Source organism: Bos javanicus, chromosome 1, assembly GCF_032452875.1.
Source record: "Bos javanicus breed banteng chromosome 1, ARS-OSU_banteng_1.0, whole genome shotgun sequence".
NCBI lineage: Eukaryota > Metazoa > Chordata > Mammalia > Artiodactyla > Bovidae > Bos > Bos javanicus.
In genome coordinates this window covers 56,264,377-56,282,399 of record NC_083868.1, presented here as the reverse complement: position 1 = coordinate 56,282,399, position 18,023 = coordinate 56,264,377, and the positions used below count along the sequence as shown (strand labels likewise).

Sequence of the window (18,023 nt, the reverse complement as noted above, 5' to 3'; positions counted from 1 at the left end):
AGGGCATCAGAGGGCAGACACACTGAAACCATAATCACAGAAAACTAGCCAATCTGATCACATGGACCACAGCCTTGTCTAACTCAGTGAAACTAATCCAGGCCATGTGGGGCCACCCAAGACAGATGGGTCATGGTGGAGAGGTCTGACAGAATGTGGTCCACTGGAGAAGGCAATGGCAAACCACTTCAGTATTCTTGCCTAGAGAACCCCATGAACAGTATGAAAAGGCAAAATGATAGGATACTGAAAGAGAAATTCCCCAGGTCGGTAGGTGCCCAATATGCTACTGGAGATCAGTGGAGAAATATCTCCAGAAAGAATGAAGGGATGGAGCCAAAACAAAAACAATACCCAGTTGTGGATGTGAGTGGTGATAGAAGCAAGGTCGGATGCTGTAAAGAGCAATATTGCATAGGAACCTGGAATGTCAGGTCCATAAATCAAGGCAAATTGGAAGTGGTCCAACAGGAAATGGCAAGAGTGAATGTCAACATTGTAAGAATCAGAGAACTAAAATGGACTGGAATGGGAGAATTTAACTCAGATGAATATTATATCTACTACTGTGGGCAGGAATCCCTTAGGAGAAATGGAGTAGCCATCATGGTCAAGAAAAAAGTCAGAAATGCAGTACTTGGATGCAATCTCAAAAACAATGGAATGACTGCTGTCGTTTTCAAGGCAAACCATTCACTATCACAATAATCCAAGTCTATGCCCCAACCAGTAACGCTGAAGAAGCTGAAGTTGACGGTTCTATGAAGACCTACAAGACCTTTTAGAGCTAACACCCAAAAAAGACATCTTTTTCATTACATGGGACTGGAATGAAAAAGTAGGAAGTCAAGAAACACCTGGTGCTACAGGCAAATTTGGCCTTGAAATACAGAATGAAGCAGGTCAAAGACTAATAGAGTTTTGCCAACAGGACGCACTGGTCATAGCAAACACCCTCTTCCAACAACACAAGAGAAGACTCTACACATGGACATCACCAGATGGTCAACACCGACATCAGACTGATTATATCCTTTGCAGCCAAAGAAGGAGAAGCTCTATACAGTCAGCAAAAACAAGACTGGGAACTGACTGCAGCTCAGATCATGAACTCCTTATTGCCAAATTCAGACTTATATTGAAGAAAGTAGGGAAAACCACTAGACCATTCAGGTATGACCTAAATCAAATCCCTTATGATTATACAGTGGAAGTGAGAAATAGATTTAAGGGCCTAGATCTGATAGACAGAGCGCCTGATGAACTATGGATGGAGGTTCGTGACATTGTACAGGAGACAGGGATCAAGACCATCCCCAGGGAAAAGAAATGCAAAAAAGCAAAATGGCTGTCTGGGGAGGCCTTACAAATAGCTGTGAAAGAAGAGAAGCAAAAAGCAAAGGAGAAAAGGAAAGATATTCCCATCTGAATGCAGAGTTCCAAAGAATAGCAAGGAGAGATAAGAAAGCCTTCCTCAGCAATCAATGCAAAGAAATAGAGGAAAACAACAGAATGGGAAACACTAGAGATCTCTTCAAGAAAATTAGAGATAACAAGGGGACATTTCATGCAAAGATGGGCTCGATAAAGGACAGAAATGGTATGGACCTAACAGACGCAGAAGATATTAAGAAGAGGTGACAAGAATACACAGAAAAACTGTACAAAAAAGATCTTCATAATCCAGATAATCACGATGGTGTGATCACTGACCTAGAGCCAGACATCCCGGAATGTGAAGTCAAGTGGGCCTTAGGAAGCAACACTATGAACAAAGCTAGTGGAGGTGATGGAATCCAAGTTGAGCTATTTCAAATCCTAGAAGAATATGCTGTGAAAGTGTTGCACTCAATATGCCAGCACATTTGGAAAACTCAGCAGTGGCCACAGGACTGAAAAGGTCAGTTTTCATTCCAATCCCAAAGAAAGGCAATGCCAAAGAATGCTCAAACTACTGCACAATTGCGGTAAAATAGTAAAATAATGTAATAGTAAAACAGAATAGTAAAATAATGCTTAAAATTCTCCAAGCCAGGTTTCAGCAATACATGAACTGTGAACTTCCAGATGTTCAAGCTGGTTTTAGAAAAGGCAGAGGAACCAGAGATCAAATTGCCAACATTCGCTGGATCATGGAAAAAGCAAGAGAGTTTCAGAAAAACATCTATTTCTGCTTTATTGACTATGCCAAAGCCTTTGACTATGTGGATCACAATAAACTGTGGAAAATTCTGAAAGAGATGGGAATATCAGACCACCTGACCTGCCTCTTGAGAAACCTCTATGTAGGTCAGGAAGCAACAGTTAGGATCTGGACATTGAACAACACACTGGTTCCGAATAGGAAAAGGAGTACGTCAAGGCTGTATATTGTTCCCCTGCTTATTTAACTTCTATGCAGAGTACATCATGAGAAACACTGGGCTGGAAGAAGCACAAGCTGGAATCAAGATTGCCGGGAGAAATATCAATAACCTCAGATATGCAGATGACACCACCATTACGGCAGAAAGTGAAGAGGAACTCAAAAGCCTCTTGATGAAAGTGAAAGAGGAGAGTAAAAAGTTGGCTTAAAGCTCAACATTCAGAAAACGAAGATCATGGCATCTGGTCCCATCACTTCATGGGAAATAGATGGGAAACAGTGGAAACAGTGTCAGACTTTATTTTTTGGGGCTCCAAAATCACTGCAGATGGTGACTGCAGCCATGAAATTAAAAGACGCTTACTCCTTGGAAGGAAAGTTATGACCAACCTAGATAGCACATTCAAAAGAAGAGACATTACTTTGCCAACAAAGGTCTGTCTAGTCAACGCTATGGTTTTTCCAGTGGTCGTGTATGGATGTGAGAGTTGGACTGTGAAGAAAGCTGAGCGCCGAAGAATTGATGCTTCTGAACTGTGGTCTTGGAGAAGACTCTTGAGAGTCCCTTGGACTGCAAGGAGATCCAACCAGTCCATTCTAAAGGAGATCAGTCCTGGGTATTCATTGGAAGGACTGATGCTAAAGCTGAAACTCCAAAACTTTGGCCACCTCATACGAAGAGTTGACTCATTGGAAAAGACTCTGATGCTGGGAGGGATTGGGGGTAGGAGGAAAAGGGGACGACAGAGGATGAGATAGCTGGATGGCATCACTGACTCGATGGACCTGAGTTTGAGTAAACTCTGGGAGTTGGTGATGGACAGGGAGGGCTGGCGTGCTGCGATTCATTAGGTCACAAAGAGATGGACATGACTAAACGACTGAACTGAACAAGTTCTTAATCTCCTTATATTATCACATAAATCTATGGGAATATAAGATTCATCTTTCTTAACACTGTATACCACATGTTTGGATACTGATGAACAATGTACATACTGCTCATGCTGAAATCAACTCAAAAAATTTTCGTTTCTACTTATAACATATTTAAATAGCACACAAAAGAATGATGGCTTGCAGGAAAAGAAATGACCCTTTAAACATCTGAAGACATGCTGAGACTCACTAATGATGAGGTTACAAAACTGCAATTATATATTTACTATTTTTCACCTATCACCAGTAATCAAGTGGAATCAGGTGGAATACATATATTGTTGGTGAGAATGTGGACAAAGAGGCACTTTCAAGCATTATTCATACATGTGCAAAATAGTAAAATATGTATAGAGGACAATTTGACAGTATCTATAAAACACATAAACACATTTACTATTTGATGTAGTACAGTTCAGTTCAGTCACTCAGTAGGGTCCGACTCTTTGCGACCCCATGAATCGCAGCACACCAGGCCTCCCTGTCCATCACCAACTCCCAGAGTTCACTCAGACTCACGTCCAGGCAAGTCTAAAAAATTATCCTGCCAATTATACTTGCATAGATATAAAATAGTATATATACCAAGCTATTCACTGCAACATTATTGGTATATTAAAATATTTTGACATTATAAGCTATGCAACACACACACGTTAGAATATTACGAAGACATAGAAAGAATGAGAATGCTCTGTATCAACAAAGGAAGATATCCAGTGTATCTTAAGAGGAAATGGCAAGTTTATAACAGAGTACATATGTTACCTTTTGTTTGAGAAAAGATAAAATGAATGTTTCCTTGCCTACGTATTAAACTATATCAAGACAAAGAAGAAGTTTATAAAAATGTTTTTTTGTAGGAGGTGGTAGGAGTAGGATAAATTGGAATGGAAATGGTAGTAAGACCTTAGAAACTACTCTTTTTTACAGTTTTGTATGCATTATACACTCAAGAAAAAAAAATAGAAACAACTTTCCTTCACAACACTCTGCCATGAACTTTTACAAAAATTTACGAAAGAATAAGATATATGACAGTGAATTATTTGGGGAAAATCATAATTTTCCAGATAGTAAACTGTGCTTAAATATTAGCAGATGCAAACTATTATAAATATTAATAGAATGGATCAATAACAACATCCTACTGTATACCACAAGAAACTATATATAATATCCTATAATAAACCATAATGGAAAAGAATATAAGAATACATGCCTATATACATACACACACACACATACATATGTGTAATGAATCACTTTGTGTTACACCAGAAACTAATACAACATTGTAAATCAACTATACTTCAATAAAAAAAAAAAATTTTAAAAAAAAGCACAGTGCTGTCTTGCTTTAAGAAGAGAAATACAGAACAATGTAATAATTAAGCGTTCAGAAATATTTATTCTAAGATAAAAGTGTCCTCAAATCATGGAAAAGAACAGACAATTCAATAATTTCTGGACAACTGGTTATATCATTGGGGTGGGAAACTGGTCACTACTATACATCATAAGCAAAAATACGTTTCAGATGTTATTTAAAATAAAATATCCTATAAAACTGTTAAAGAGTTTTATATGATTTTTTTAACACCCCAGATCAGGGAGAGAGGGGGAATGGAAGCAAGTCTTTTTAGATAATATACAAGTTCTACAAACTACAAGGAAAAAGCCAAAGATATTTTAACTACATAAAAACTTAAACTTTCTGTATTAGACACGATAAAGTTAAGAAATAAGAGACAAATGCAAGACAAAAAGTTACTGTCCATATGAAAGAACTGCTAAAATATTAACAAGCAAAATTCAAAAAGTAACTATAAATTTGAAAGATGATGCAAATAGGTGGTTTACATAACTACAAACAAGGGATCAATCATGAAACTTCTTCCAAGAATCAACAAAGCTTTTAGATTATTTTTCCAGTTTTCTCAAACAACAACAAAAATTCTAGTAAACATTAGAGAAGGAAATGAGTTTTAATATACTATCTATTGTTCTTTACAGCATCAGACTTTACTTCCAACACTAGTCACACCCACAACTGGGTGTTGTTTTTACTTTGGCTCTGTCCCTTCATTCTTTATGGAGTTACTTCTCCACTAACTTCCAGTATCAAGTTCATCTTTCAGTGTCCTTTTCATACTGTTCATGGGGTTCTCAAGGCAAGAATACTGAAGTGGTTTCCCATTCCCTTCTCCAGTGGACCACATTTTGCCAGAACTCTCCACCATGACCCTTCCGTCTTAGGTGGCCCTAGAGGGCATGGTTCATAGTTTCACTGAGTTAGACAAGGCTGTGGTCCATGTGATCAGTTTGATTAGTTCCCTGTGATTGTGGCTTTCATTCTGTTGGCCCTCTGATGGATAAGGATAAGAAGCCTATGGAAGCTTCCTGAAGGGAGAGACTGTGGGGGAAACTGGGTCTTGTTCTAATGGGCAGGGCCATGCTCAGATAATCTTTAATCCAATTTTCTGTTGATGGGCAGGGCTATATTCCCTCCCTGTTGTTTGACCTAAGGCTAAACTATGGTGGAGGTAATGAAGATAATGACCACCTCCTTCAAAAGGTCCCATGCATGCACAGCAGCACTGAGTGCCCCCAACCCTGCAGCAGGCCACTGCTGATCCACACCTCTGCCGGAGACTCCTGGAAATCCACAGGCAAGTCTGGGTCAGTCTCTTTTGGGGTTACTACTCTTTTCTCCTTTGGGGTCACTGCTCCTTTATCCTGGGTCCTGGTGTGCACAAGGTTTGTTTGAACACTCCAAGTGTCTCTGGTGGGTATGGGGTTTGATTCTAAACAAGATTTCGCCCCTCCTACTGTCTTGCTGGAGCTTCTCCTTTGCCCTTGGATGTGAGGTATCTTTTTCTGGTGGGATTCAACATTCTCCTGTTGACGGTTGTTCAGCAGCGAGTTTTAATTCTGAGTCCTTGCAGGAGAAAATGAATGCACATCCCTCCTCTTTGCCATTTCCTCAGCCAGAAACAGCACAAAGAAATGGCGTAGCCATCATAGTCAACAAAAGTCCAAAATGCAGTACTTGGATGCAATCTTTCAAAAATGACAGAATGATCTCTGTTCATTTCTAAGGCAAACCATTCAATATTACAGAAATCCAAGTCTACGCCTCGACCAGTAAAGCTGAAGAAAATGAAATTGAACGGTTCTATGAAGACCTACAACCTTCTGGAACTAACACCCAAAAAAGATATCCTTTTTATTACAGGGGACTAAAATGCAAAAGTAGGAAGTCAAGAGATACCTGGAGTAACAGGCAAATTTGGCCTTGGAGTATGGAATGAAACAGGGCAAAGGCTAATAGAGTTTTGCCAAGAGAACGCACTGGTCATAGCAAACACCCACTTCCAACACACAGGAGAAGACTCTACACATGGACATCACCAGATGGTCAACACCAAAATCAGTATGATTATATTCTCCGCAGCTGAAGATGGAGAAGCTCTATATAGTCATCAAAAACAAGACAGGGAGCTGACTGTGGCTCAGATCATGAACTCCTTATTGCCAAATTCAGACTTAAATTGAAAAAGTAGGGAAAACCACTAGACCATTCAGGTGTGACTTAAATCAAATCCCTTATGATTGTACAGTGGATGTGACAAATAGATCCAGAGGATTAGATCTGATAGACAGAGTCCCTGAAGAACTATGGACAGAGGTCCCTGACATTGTAAAGGAGGCAGTGATCAAGACCATCCCCAAGAAAAAGAAATGCAAAAAAGGCAAAATGATTGTCTCAGGAGGCCTTACAAATAGCTGAGAAAAGAAGAGAAGCGAAGGGCAAAGGAGAAAAGGAAAGATACAACCATTTGAATGCAGAATTCCAAAGAATAGCAAGAAGAGATAAGAAAGCCTTCCTCAGAGATCAATGCAAAGAAATAGAGGAAAACAATAGAATGGGAAAGACTAGAGACTTCTTCAAGAAAATTAGATACCAAGGGAACATTTAATGCAAAGATGTGCACAATAAAGGACAGAAATGGTATGGACCTACAGAAGCAGAAGATATTAAGAAAAGGGGGGCAAGAATACACAGAAGTAGTATACAAAAAAGATCTTCATGACCCAGATAATCACGATGGTGTAATCACTCACCTAGAACCAGACATCCTGCAATGCAAAGTCAAGTGGGCCTTAGGAAGTATCACTATGAACAAAACTAGTGAAGGTATTGGAATTCCAGTTGAGCTATTACAAATCCTAAAAGATGATGCTGTGAAAGTGCTACAATCAACATGCCAGTAAATTTGGAAAACTTGCTAAGTGGCCACTGGACTGGAAAAGGTCAGTTTTCATTCCAATCCCAAAGAAAGGCAATGCCAAAGAATGCTCAAACTACCACACAATTGCACTCATCTCACATGCTAGCAAAGTAATGCTCAAAATTCTCCAAGCCAGGCTTCAACATTATGAGAACTGTGAACTTCTGTATGTTCAAGCTTGATTGAGAAAAGGCAGAGGAACCACAGATCAAATTGCAACATTTGCTGGCTCATGGAAAAAGCAAGAGACTTCCAGAAAAACTTCTACTTTTGCTTTATTGACTGCCAAAGCCTTTGTGTAGATCACAACAAACTGAGGAAAATTCTTCAAGAGATGGGAATACCAGACCACCTAACCTGCCTCCTGAGAAATCTGTATGCAGGTCACGAAGCAACAGTTAGAACTGGACATAGAACAACAGACTGGTTCCAAATCAGGAAAGGAGTGTGTTAAGACTGTATATTGTCAACCTGCTTATTTAACTTATATGCAAGAGTACATCATGCAAAATGCTGGGCTGGAAGAAACACAAGCTGGAATCAAGACTGCTGGGAGACATGTCAATAACCTCAGATACGCAGATGACACCATCCTTATGGCCGAAAGGGAAGAAGAACTTAAGAGCCTCTTAATGAAAGTGAAAGAGGAGAGTGAAAAAGTTGGCTTAAAGCTCAACATTTGGAAAACTAAGATCATGTCATCTGATCCCATCACCTCATGGCAAATAGATGGGGAAACAATGGAAACAGTGAGAGACTTTATTTTCTTGGGCTTCAAAATCACTGCAAATGTTGACTGAAGCCATAAAATTAAAAGACGCTTGTTCCGTGGAAGAAAAGTTATGACCAACCTAGACAGCGTATTAAAAAGCAGAGGAGTTACTTCGCCAATGAAATCTGTCTAGTCAAAAGTATGATTTTTCCAGTAGTCATGTATGGATGTGACAGTTGGACTATAAAGAAAGCTGAGCACTGAAGAATTGATGCTTTTGAACTGTGGTGTTGGAGAAGACTCTTGAGAGTCCCTTGGAGTGCAAGGAGATCCAACCAGTCCATCCTAAAGGAAATCAGTCCTGAATATTCATTGGAAGGTCTGATGTTGAAGCTGAAACTCCTATTCTTTGGTCACCTGATATGAAGAACTGACTCATTTGTAAAGACCCTGATGCTGGGAAAGACTGAGGGCAGGAAGAGAAGGGGATGACAGAGGATGAGATGGTTGGATGGCATCACCGACTCAATGGACATGGGTTTAGGTAGACTCCAGCAGTTGGTGATGGACAGGAAGGCGTGGCGTGCTCCCGTTCATGGGGTCGCAAAGAGTGGGACATGACTGGGCAACTGAATTGAACTAAACTGAACTGATGCTGGGAAAGACTGAAGGCAGGAGGAGCAGGGGATGACAGAGGATGAGATGGTTGGATGGCATCACCAACTTGATGGACACGAGTTTGAGTAAGCTCCGGGAGTTGGTGATGGACAGAGAAGCCTTGAGCGCTGCAGTCCACGGGGTCGCCAAGAGTCAGACACGCCTCAGTTACTGAATTGATACTATTTATAGGAATATAAATTAATACATCTAGTTTGGCCAGCCATCTGACACCTATTTAAATATAAAAAATATTCATAGCAGTTCTATTTTTTGCATATATTTTATAAACACATGTGTATAATAAAGTATAAAAAACTATGCTCAATGCAACAATTAATGTAACAAAAAAAAAAAGAAAACCACCTAGGAAAATCATTAGGCAATTTGTGGTGTATCAACACAGTAGAATATAATTACAGCCATTAAGAATGACATAGAGAAACAGCAACAGTTCTCAAGCATGAATGTGCATTAAAATTTACCTGGAAAGAAAGTGAAAGTGAAGTCGCTCAGTCCTGTCTGACTCTTTACGACCCCATGGACTGCAGCCTACCATGCTCTTTGTCCATGGGATTTCCCAGGCAAGAATACTGGAGTAGATTGCCATTTCCTGCTCCAGAGGATCTTCCTGACCTAGGGATCGAACCTGGGTCTCTTGCATTGTAAACAAGATGCTTTACCATCTGAGCCACCAGCGAAGTCCAAATTCACCTGGTGAGCTAGGTAAAATGCCCACTGTCTCCAACCCCTGGGATTCTGATTCAGTAAAACTGAAACTGTGCTCCAGAATCTTCCTTTTTAGGAACACAGAGGATTTTGATTAAGGTGGCAACACTAGTCATTATGAAAAATATTGGTTTGTAATAGTGGAAAAACCAGTTTCTAGAACAATATGTATTCTATGATCACATTTACGTTTTTTAAAAATTAAACTACTTGTAGCTATAGACAAGGATGATGTATACTTCAAAGTAAACAGGTGGGAAAAAGTCTGGGAGGATATTTAAATTTGTAACAACAGTGACCTCTGTGAAAGAAATAATATATTTGGGAATAGGGGGATGAAAGAAAACTTTAATAGTTAACTCTATAAATATCTGTACTATTTGCATTTTTTGTACCAAAAATATACTTACATATTACTTAAAATGTTAAGAAAATAAGCCATAATAAAAAGGTAAAATATATTTTAATGTCATGAGTTAATATTAGTTTCCTAAATGGAGACTCACTTTTGTAGGATTATCAACTAATAATATAACAAGCTGGTGGTATTTTTTTTCATATTCATTTATTCTTTAATTGAAGGATAATAGCTTTACAGAATTTTGTTGTTTTCTGTCAAACATCAACGTGAATCAGCCATAGTATTTCTTAATTACTCTTTACCACCAGGCGAGAAATTCCTCTTTTTATTTCCTTCTTTTTATATTTTTGTGGGCCTCCACATATGTTCTCTGCAGTGTGGTAATAGTTCCCTTCCCACTAAAGGATGTCTTCACAATACTAGGCCTCATTTTCCAGCTTATATTTAGAGTGAAAATTCTCAGCTATGAGTTTGGTAATATTCCCTGGTGGCTCAGACAGTGAAGAATCTGCCTGCAATTCAGAAGACCTGGCTTTGATCCCTGGGTTGGCAAGATTCCCTGAGGAAGGAAATGGCTAACCCCCTCTAGTTTTCTTACCTGGAGAATTCCAAGGACAGAGGAGCCTAGTGGGCTACAGTCCATGGGGTTGTAAAGAGCTGGACGCAACTGAATAACTAATAGGCTTCCCTGTGGCTCAGATGGAAACAAACATAAGTAGTAAGGATCTTTTTCTTTGTGTGGTTTCCCAAGGGTAGAATACCAATGGGTAGAACAAGTGGGACTCTCTTCCTTAAAGCCATGACAGTATTTGGGAGCATGGCCTGGTGTGAGGACTAAGGACTATTGACTTCAATTAGGAATTACCTCATAAGTCTAAAGTTGACAAGTTATCTACTGAAGCAGAACATTATGATGGCATTTACTACTGCAGCGTGGTTATCATTGCATGAAGCTAATTAGATAGTAATTACACACTTACAGATTTCTAGGTAACTAGGAAACAGTTCTGTGTATTTTGCATTTTGGTATCACAACATTAATTAAAACACAAACAGCCATATAATTAACATATGACATTATAATGCATGAATCACAACAAATTATCTTACTGATGGATAATAATTTTAGCCTGAATTATTCTTAAAATCTTTATAGAATTAAGAATTATTTCATTTCTAACTCATTTTGACTCTCCTAAGCAAAATGATGCAACCAGCTGACCTTTAGCAATATCTTATAGACTCAATTTAATAGCTAGAAGAGGGAAACAATCAATCCTCACCTGCTTAATTTTATAGATGAGAAAAAAGTCACAGTGATCCTAGGTGGTCTCTAACTCCAAAGGTCTAGTGTTATCCACTGCAGATGCTGTCCCACCAATTCCCTTTCTAAAATTTCCACTACTCTTTCACATAACTGTTCATTTCCACCTAGATTTATGCCTGTGATTATGAAATTTATTCTAATCAACAACTGAGTAATTTTATCACATGCATCAAAAATCCTACTTCCAAACTGATCCATCCAGGAAGCTTTTTCTGACTCCAAGGATAAAAATTTCAGTCTGTACCATTATCAAATCATCCAAGAAAAATCTTCCTTTTGTGTTTATTTAGCAGCACTTACATATATAGAAATTATATTTTCTTAACTAAAACCAGGTCCCATCATCTGTGCCAAGTAATTTTTTTCAATTCATAAACTTTTATAAATATTTAGTTTGAAAATATTAAATAAAAAGTAACATAATAAGTTGATTTTATGGACAAGAATAAAATTATATGCAGTTAAGGTTGTACTAAAAATTACTAACAACATTCTTAAACTATCCCCTCACCTGAATCTAGAAATCCTCCAGTTAACTTCCAGCTTTGTAGACGGAAGAAGGCAGCTATCCTATCCATCTGCAGCAGTTAACAACACCTCTAGCTAAATCCTTTGCTGACATTTCACACTGCTTATCAATTTAATTCATTTGCCAAAGGAGATGTGAGGCTGTACTGTGTGTTAAAACAACAATTCTGAAAAGATAGGTCACCTTCATCTCTAGGACACCAAAGTTGTGCAAGATGACAAGCTGGTACCCACTGTCAATGAGTGCACATTCTGTGAAATGCTCCTCCCTGCCCTATACGCAGGCAGTAGATCAACTAGACAGTCAACTAAGGAACAGAAGCTGAGAACATTGAAACAGATATATTCCTTTTAAGTTTTCCCTCCAAGTTAATTAATTAGTTGGTGGGCAACTGATTTGCCTTATTCAAGCTGAAGATACAGGACATATTTTAGAAGAAAAATATTCCAGAATAGTTTCTCAGGTAATAAAACTCCAATATGGGGTTAGAGTCCCATGGGTGATAGAGGAAAGAAACAAAAAAAATTAAAATTAAGAATGCATGCATGCCTAGTTGCTTCAGTCATGTCCGACTCTGTGCGACCCCATGGACAGCAGACCACCAGGCTCCTCTGTCCAAAGGAGTCTCTAGGCAAGAATACTGGAGTGGGTTACGATTTCCTTCTCCAAAACTTAAGAATAAAAGTATTCAAACATTCCATTGGCTTAAACTTTCCCAAGTAGAGCATATTAGTTTAGATATGGAATCTAAGACAGAATGATTGAATCAGTATTTTCACATGAATTTCTGTAAACTGATTCTAAGAGAAAATTTAAATTATCATCAGTGTAAAATGGGGCCCAATATTCATACCCAATATTTTAAATTGGAATATAAACCTTTTGTTGCTAAATAAAAGCAAAAACTTAGACCTTGCATATACTGAAAAGAAACAAAATACATATGCCAAGGAGAAAAACCGCTCCATCACATATTAAACCTTAAAATTCAATTTTTCTTTTATTTTATAGGAAAATGCATGTAATAGATCTGTATGTCAATAAAACTGTATTAATAATAAGTCTTCAGTCATAGGCTTTAAGCAAAAATTTGTACTCCTAATACAGTGTTGATTTGTTTTACCTATACCAGCCATAAATTCTTTTAATCAATTTGTAGACTAAATTTGATTCCTTGAATGTTTCACAGAAATTATTGTATAATACTTAATGTATAATGACTAAATAATATTTAGAAATAAATATTGAAAAATTTGAAACAAACACTACTTCGTATTTTTTATTTTATTTCATTTAAGTGTACTCAAGGATACTTACTTGATATAGAAGGTCTTTCTGAGGCAAAGGGGGAGACTGTTCTTCATACTTAGGAGGTGGTTTATGTGTGGGTGGAAGGTCGATCCTGCATGAAAAAGTTTAAAAAATATGATTACCACATTTCACAAAAGACAAAACAACAAAACAAAAAAGGGGAGTGGGGAACCATCAAGATTCTCTTAAGTTTTGAGAATATTTTCCTCATACTAATAGTTGTATTAGTATACATGTTTAATTCAATTCTTACATTTCCATTAATCATATTTGGAAAAAAGTAAACGAGCTTTACAGGTTCTAATGTTTAGGAGTAATCTGAAATAAACAATTCTTCAAAAATTTAAAAAAAGAAGCAACCTATATAGAATCATTTTTTGAAAACTGTTATTAAGCAAGCAATCTAGTATATAACTAGGCTTCCCCGGTGGCTCAGTCGGTAAAGAATTCACCTGCAATTCGGGAGACCTGGGTTCGATGCCTGGGTTGGGAAGATCCCCTGGAGGAGGGCGTGGCAACCCCTCCAATATTCTTGCCTGGAGAATCCCCATGGACAGAGAAGCCTGGCAGGCTACAGTGCGTGGGGTCACAAAGAGTTGAACATAACTGAGCAACTAAGCATAGCACTAGTATATGACTAATTAAGTATTGTATATTTTTTACATGTGACCATGCAGACCAACATTTTAAAATAGTCAACTGTGTGATGGAAAACACTTTCCTCCAAAGTGTCATAATAGTGATTTGAAAGACTTAGGGCTTCCCAGGAGATGCTACTGGTAAAAAACATGCCTGCCAATATAGGAGACATAAGAGACATGGGTTGGATCCCTGGGTTGTGAAGATCCCATGCAGGAGGGCATGACAACCCACTCCAGTATCCTTGCCTGGAGAATTCCATGGACACAGGAGCCTGGCAGGCTACAGTCCATAGGGTCACCAAGAGGAGAGCATGAATGAAGCGGCTTAGCAAAAGACCGTATCTTAAAATGGTAATGAAAAAATGAGTTTATACTACATTTTGGAAATACTTCTAAAATTAGTTTTCAAAAGCCATGGTCACCCTTAGAACATTGATCATGTAAATTAAGATTTTCAATCTACAAACCATTATAAATCTTGCCACCTGAAACAAACACAGGCTATTATATCCTTGGGGAATGCATTTACCTTTGCCAAAATGACCTAATCTACTAACAAAAGTATTTTCATATATTTTTAAATTGTTATATTACAACAAAAATAGAATTAAAAATATCTTGTAGCTTTCTGCATTTTAGAAAGCAGCTTTTTATATAGACTCTTACTTTTGAAGATCACAGATAACTAATTTTCAGTAATTAAGATTAGTAAATAAAAAAAACTTTACCTATATTAAAAGATAAAGAACATGAAAGCTATAGAGGCCAAATTACAAATTCTCAGTAGTCTAATAACTTATCAATGTGGTCATGAAATAATATTTTAAATGATTAGAATTCAAACAATTAATAAAATACATTACATGTATTACTAGCCTACTAGTAAAGTATGTTTTTGAAATTATAGAAAAGCTCGAGATAATTCAGCAGCTAATATGAATTTAACCACAAACCAGTTAATTACTCTTGAAATATTAAAGAAATTCAGTCTCGCAGGTAACAGACTGAAAGAGTACTTTATTTCTTTTATTTAAAGTAATTATTTCCCTTAATGTAATAAAAATTACAGCAAATATATAGCTCCAAGGTGCCATATGTCATTTAGGTGAGAAAACCAAGGTTCATGGAGGTGATTCATTCATGGTCATACTATTAACTCGATCATAATAGACCTGAGACTAATACCCAGGTGCTTTTAACCCCAAAAGATTCATGCTCTAACTGTGCCAGATTAGAGAGGCAAAGACATATAGAAAGCATTTATGAAGACAGAAGAAGTACTCTGAGAGCCTTATATCTTCATGTAAAAACACTAAAGAAATAATGCCATTTGTACAGAACTTCACAGTTCATAAACAACATCATCTTATTCTACTCTTATCACAGCTGTGTGAGGTAAGCAGGTCACCCAGGTGCTTTTAACCCAAAAAGATTTGTGCTCTGTGCCAGAGAGGCAAAGACATACACAAAGCATTTATGAAGACAGAATACATTCTTTGAGAGCTAGCCTTATATCTTCATATAAAACCATTAATAACCACACAAGAAATAATCCCATTTGTATAGACCTTCACAGTTCATAAACAACATCATCTTATTCTACTCTTATTAAAGCCATGTGAAGTAAGCAGGAAAAGTATTATTTACATTTCACAGGTAAAGTAACAAAAGCTGCTGATGGAATTAAGTGAACTGGGACATCAGTCTTTTGACTATTCAACAAAATGTAATTTCTTTTTTATAACTCTATCTAATGATTAGGTCCAAAACATTCCTTTCTCTTTCAATAAAAAAGATGCACATTTTGTAATTCACCAAAATCAAATTTCTTTAAGATAAAAACTTTAAAACTCAACACATTTAATGACTTGGCAGCTGCAAGTTAAGTTATATCTATACATAAGACAGGCATATACAATCTAAATAAGTAAACTTCTAAGACTTTTTATCTGTCTTTCAACTACTTCATTGAAGACTTGCATCTTTATTCAGAAGGCAGGACAACATAAAGGGTCATTATGCTACCATTTGGAAAGATGTATAATACACTGTAGGAAAAAAAAAAAAAAAGAATGTATTTGTCTCTAATAGCCAAATATGCAACTTGCAACTGTTTATTTACCAAGATGTAGTTTGAGACTTTCTGATAAAACTAGCCATCTTACAGATACCTAACAGTATCTTTATTTCTATCCCTCAGACACTTTTCATATGAGTAGCTGTAATGATAAAGACTGACTTAAACACCAGCAAAAAAGTTACCTACACTTTGTCAAGGTAGGATGGTCTCTTTTTTCGAGGAGTCAACAGCACAGTCACAAAGATAGCAATGATGAAGAGGGCAAGGACAGCTCCAATTACAGCTCCAGCTACGGCTATAGAAGAAGTCTGCTTAAATGGAACATCTGAAAAGTAACAAAAATTAGGTTTTTCAAGCAATTTTACAAAGAATTCTTGAATTCCTGTCCTCTGATTTCTACAATGTGCAAGAATGTTATCCAGCCACAAGGTAAGAAGACCCCAAACTTGATGTTACTTTTTAATGCTCACACACTCTTTGCAAGATGTAACCTTAGTACTCCCAACTTTACTTTTTTAAAGTTATGAAAAGAATATCCCTTGTCACGTATGAATGACTGAATCTACAGTCTATGGGGAAAGCTTGTCTTAAGAAGAAAAGATGAAAACTAATTTCTTATTCTAAAAGATGATAAACAAAAACTATTCAGTATGCTTTAATGGAGTTAGCCAACACCATATTCAGCTTTTATTATATTAAAAGAAATCCTATTGAAGAAACCAAAAATCTTCAAGAAAAAGAAAAATAACACTAAAAAACAGAAAATACCCTAGCTCTCTAGTAATAAACAGTCAAAAGCTGACATTGCAAAATTTAAGTTTTTAAAACAGAAATGTGACTAAAACAGTATGTGTTGCAGATAACTTCCCTTAATTAACACACATTTAATACATAGTACACTTTAAGATAGTGTCTCTACTACAAAATTATGTAAATTCTTCCCTATCTCCTGGCTACACACTATATAATTTCTGAATATCAATTTCTCATTTCCAGCCTGTATCATAAAAATTTTATAAGAAAGGATTTTAAAAACGTATTTTAGTTAGCATTTCACACATTTTTTTTTAAAAGCCACCCTATTTTATGAATTCCCAAGTAAAAGAACTTACTAAAGTTATTTTCAAATATAAGTATTATGGATATTACAAAACCATCAATCCTTATGTATAGGTATTATTTTGACAATTTCAGCCGTATTACACCCAATAGCTAAATTTTGAGGAATGACCCATCAGTTACAAAAAACCTTCAATATACTCAATTTATCTAACCAATAAGATATTTAAGGTAACATTCTATAAATGAAGATACTTTTGTTCTAAAGTTAAATGTTCTGCCCAAGGTCATTCAGTCAATGAATAGGAAATAAAACTAGGTTAGGACATGACACAAACCTCTACCCTACCCTACGTACGCCTTTTTGGGGAAAGAATGGTTTTTGTAATATCTAATATAATCTCTTCTTTTGGGTGCCCTATTTGGAAATAAAGAGCTCTTTTGTCTTCAATTAAACTGATGCTCACATACATCCTTAAATAGTTACTACTGGACTCCAGACATGACAAATTTAAATAGAATCAAAGCACTATCAGTTTTGAAATATTTCATCTACTTACCATCATAGAATTTCCAAATATACTGTATTTAAGAGTATTTTTCAACTGTTTTTATTCAAATGTGAGTCATGCGGTGTTTTAGATTGCTAAAAAGAATGTTTCACTTCTTTACCAATTTCCTAGCAAACTAACATCTTGGGTTTGTTAATGTGTCATTTTATTAGTTTTATTCTAGACTAAAAATCTCATACCCGTGAGTGCCAAGTAACCAATTTCAACAATAACTCAAATACTGAATAGAATCTAAAGATACACAATTATTGTAAACAATATAACCTGCTTCATCATTCAAAAGGTTACCCTCATTTGCTAATACATACCTGGTTCATCATTCATTGTTGCACGTATCTCTAACCAGTACTAACTCCATTTGAATATGTGCTACATGAGAAAAAAAATTGAAAACCAAGCCAAATATACTCTGCTTTTATAAATGTAGAAGAGACTTGGGATGATAT

At 36.7% G+C, this 18,023-nt stretch overlaps 1 protein-coding gene across 3 annotated transcripts in view; it reads right to left on the bottom strand.

The window, feature by feature from the left end:
- Positions 1–18,023, bottom strand: part of NECTIN3 (nectin cell adhesion molecule 3) — a 145,599-nt gene that overhangs the window by 47,083 nt on the left and 80,493 nt on the right. For 2 of the 3 annotated variants that reach the window (XM_061389289.1, XM_061389371.1), the window contains exons 6-7: positions 16,133–16,271; positions 13,232–13,316 (exon numbers count right to left, since the gene is read on the bottom strand). In XM_061389289.1, coding sequence (XP_061245273.1) covers positions 13,232–13,316; positions 16,133–16,271 — 224 coding nt within the window. Of the gene's footprint in view, positions 1–13,231; positions 13,317–16,132; positions 16,272–18,023 lie in introns of those variants that run through there. The other variant, XR_009731020.1, reaches the window with a different exon arrangement.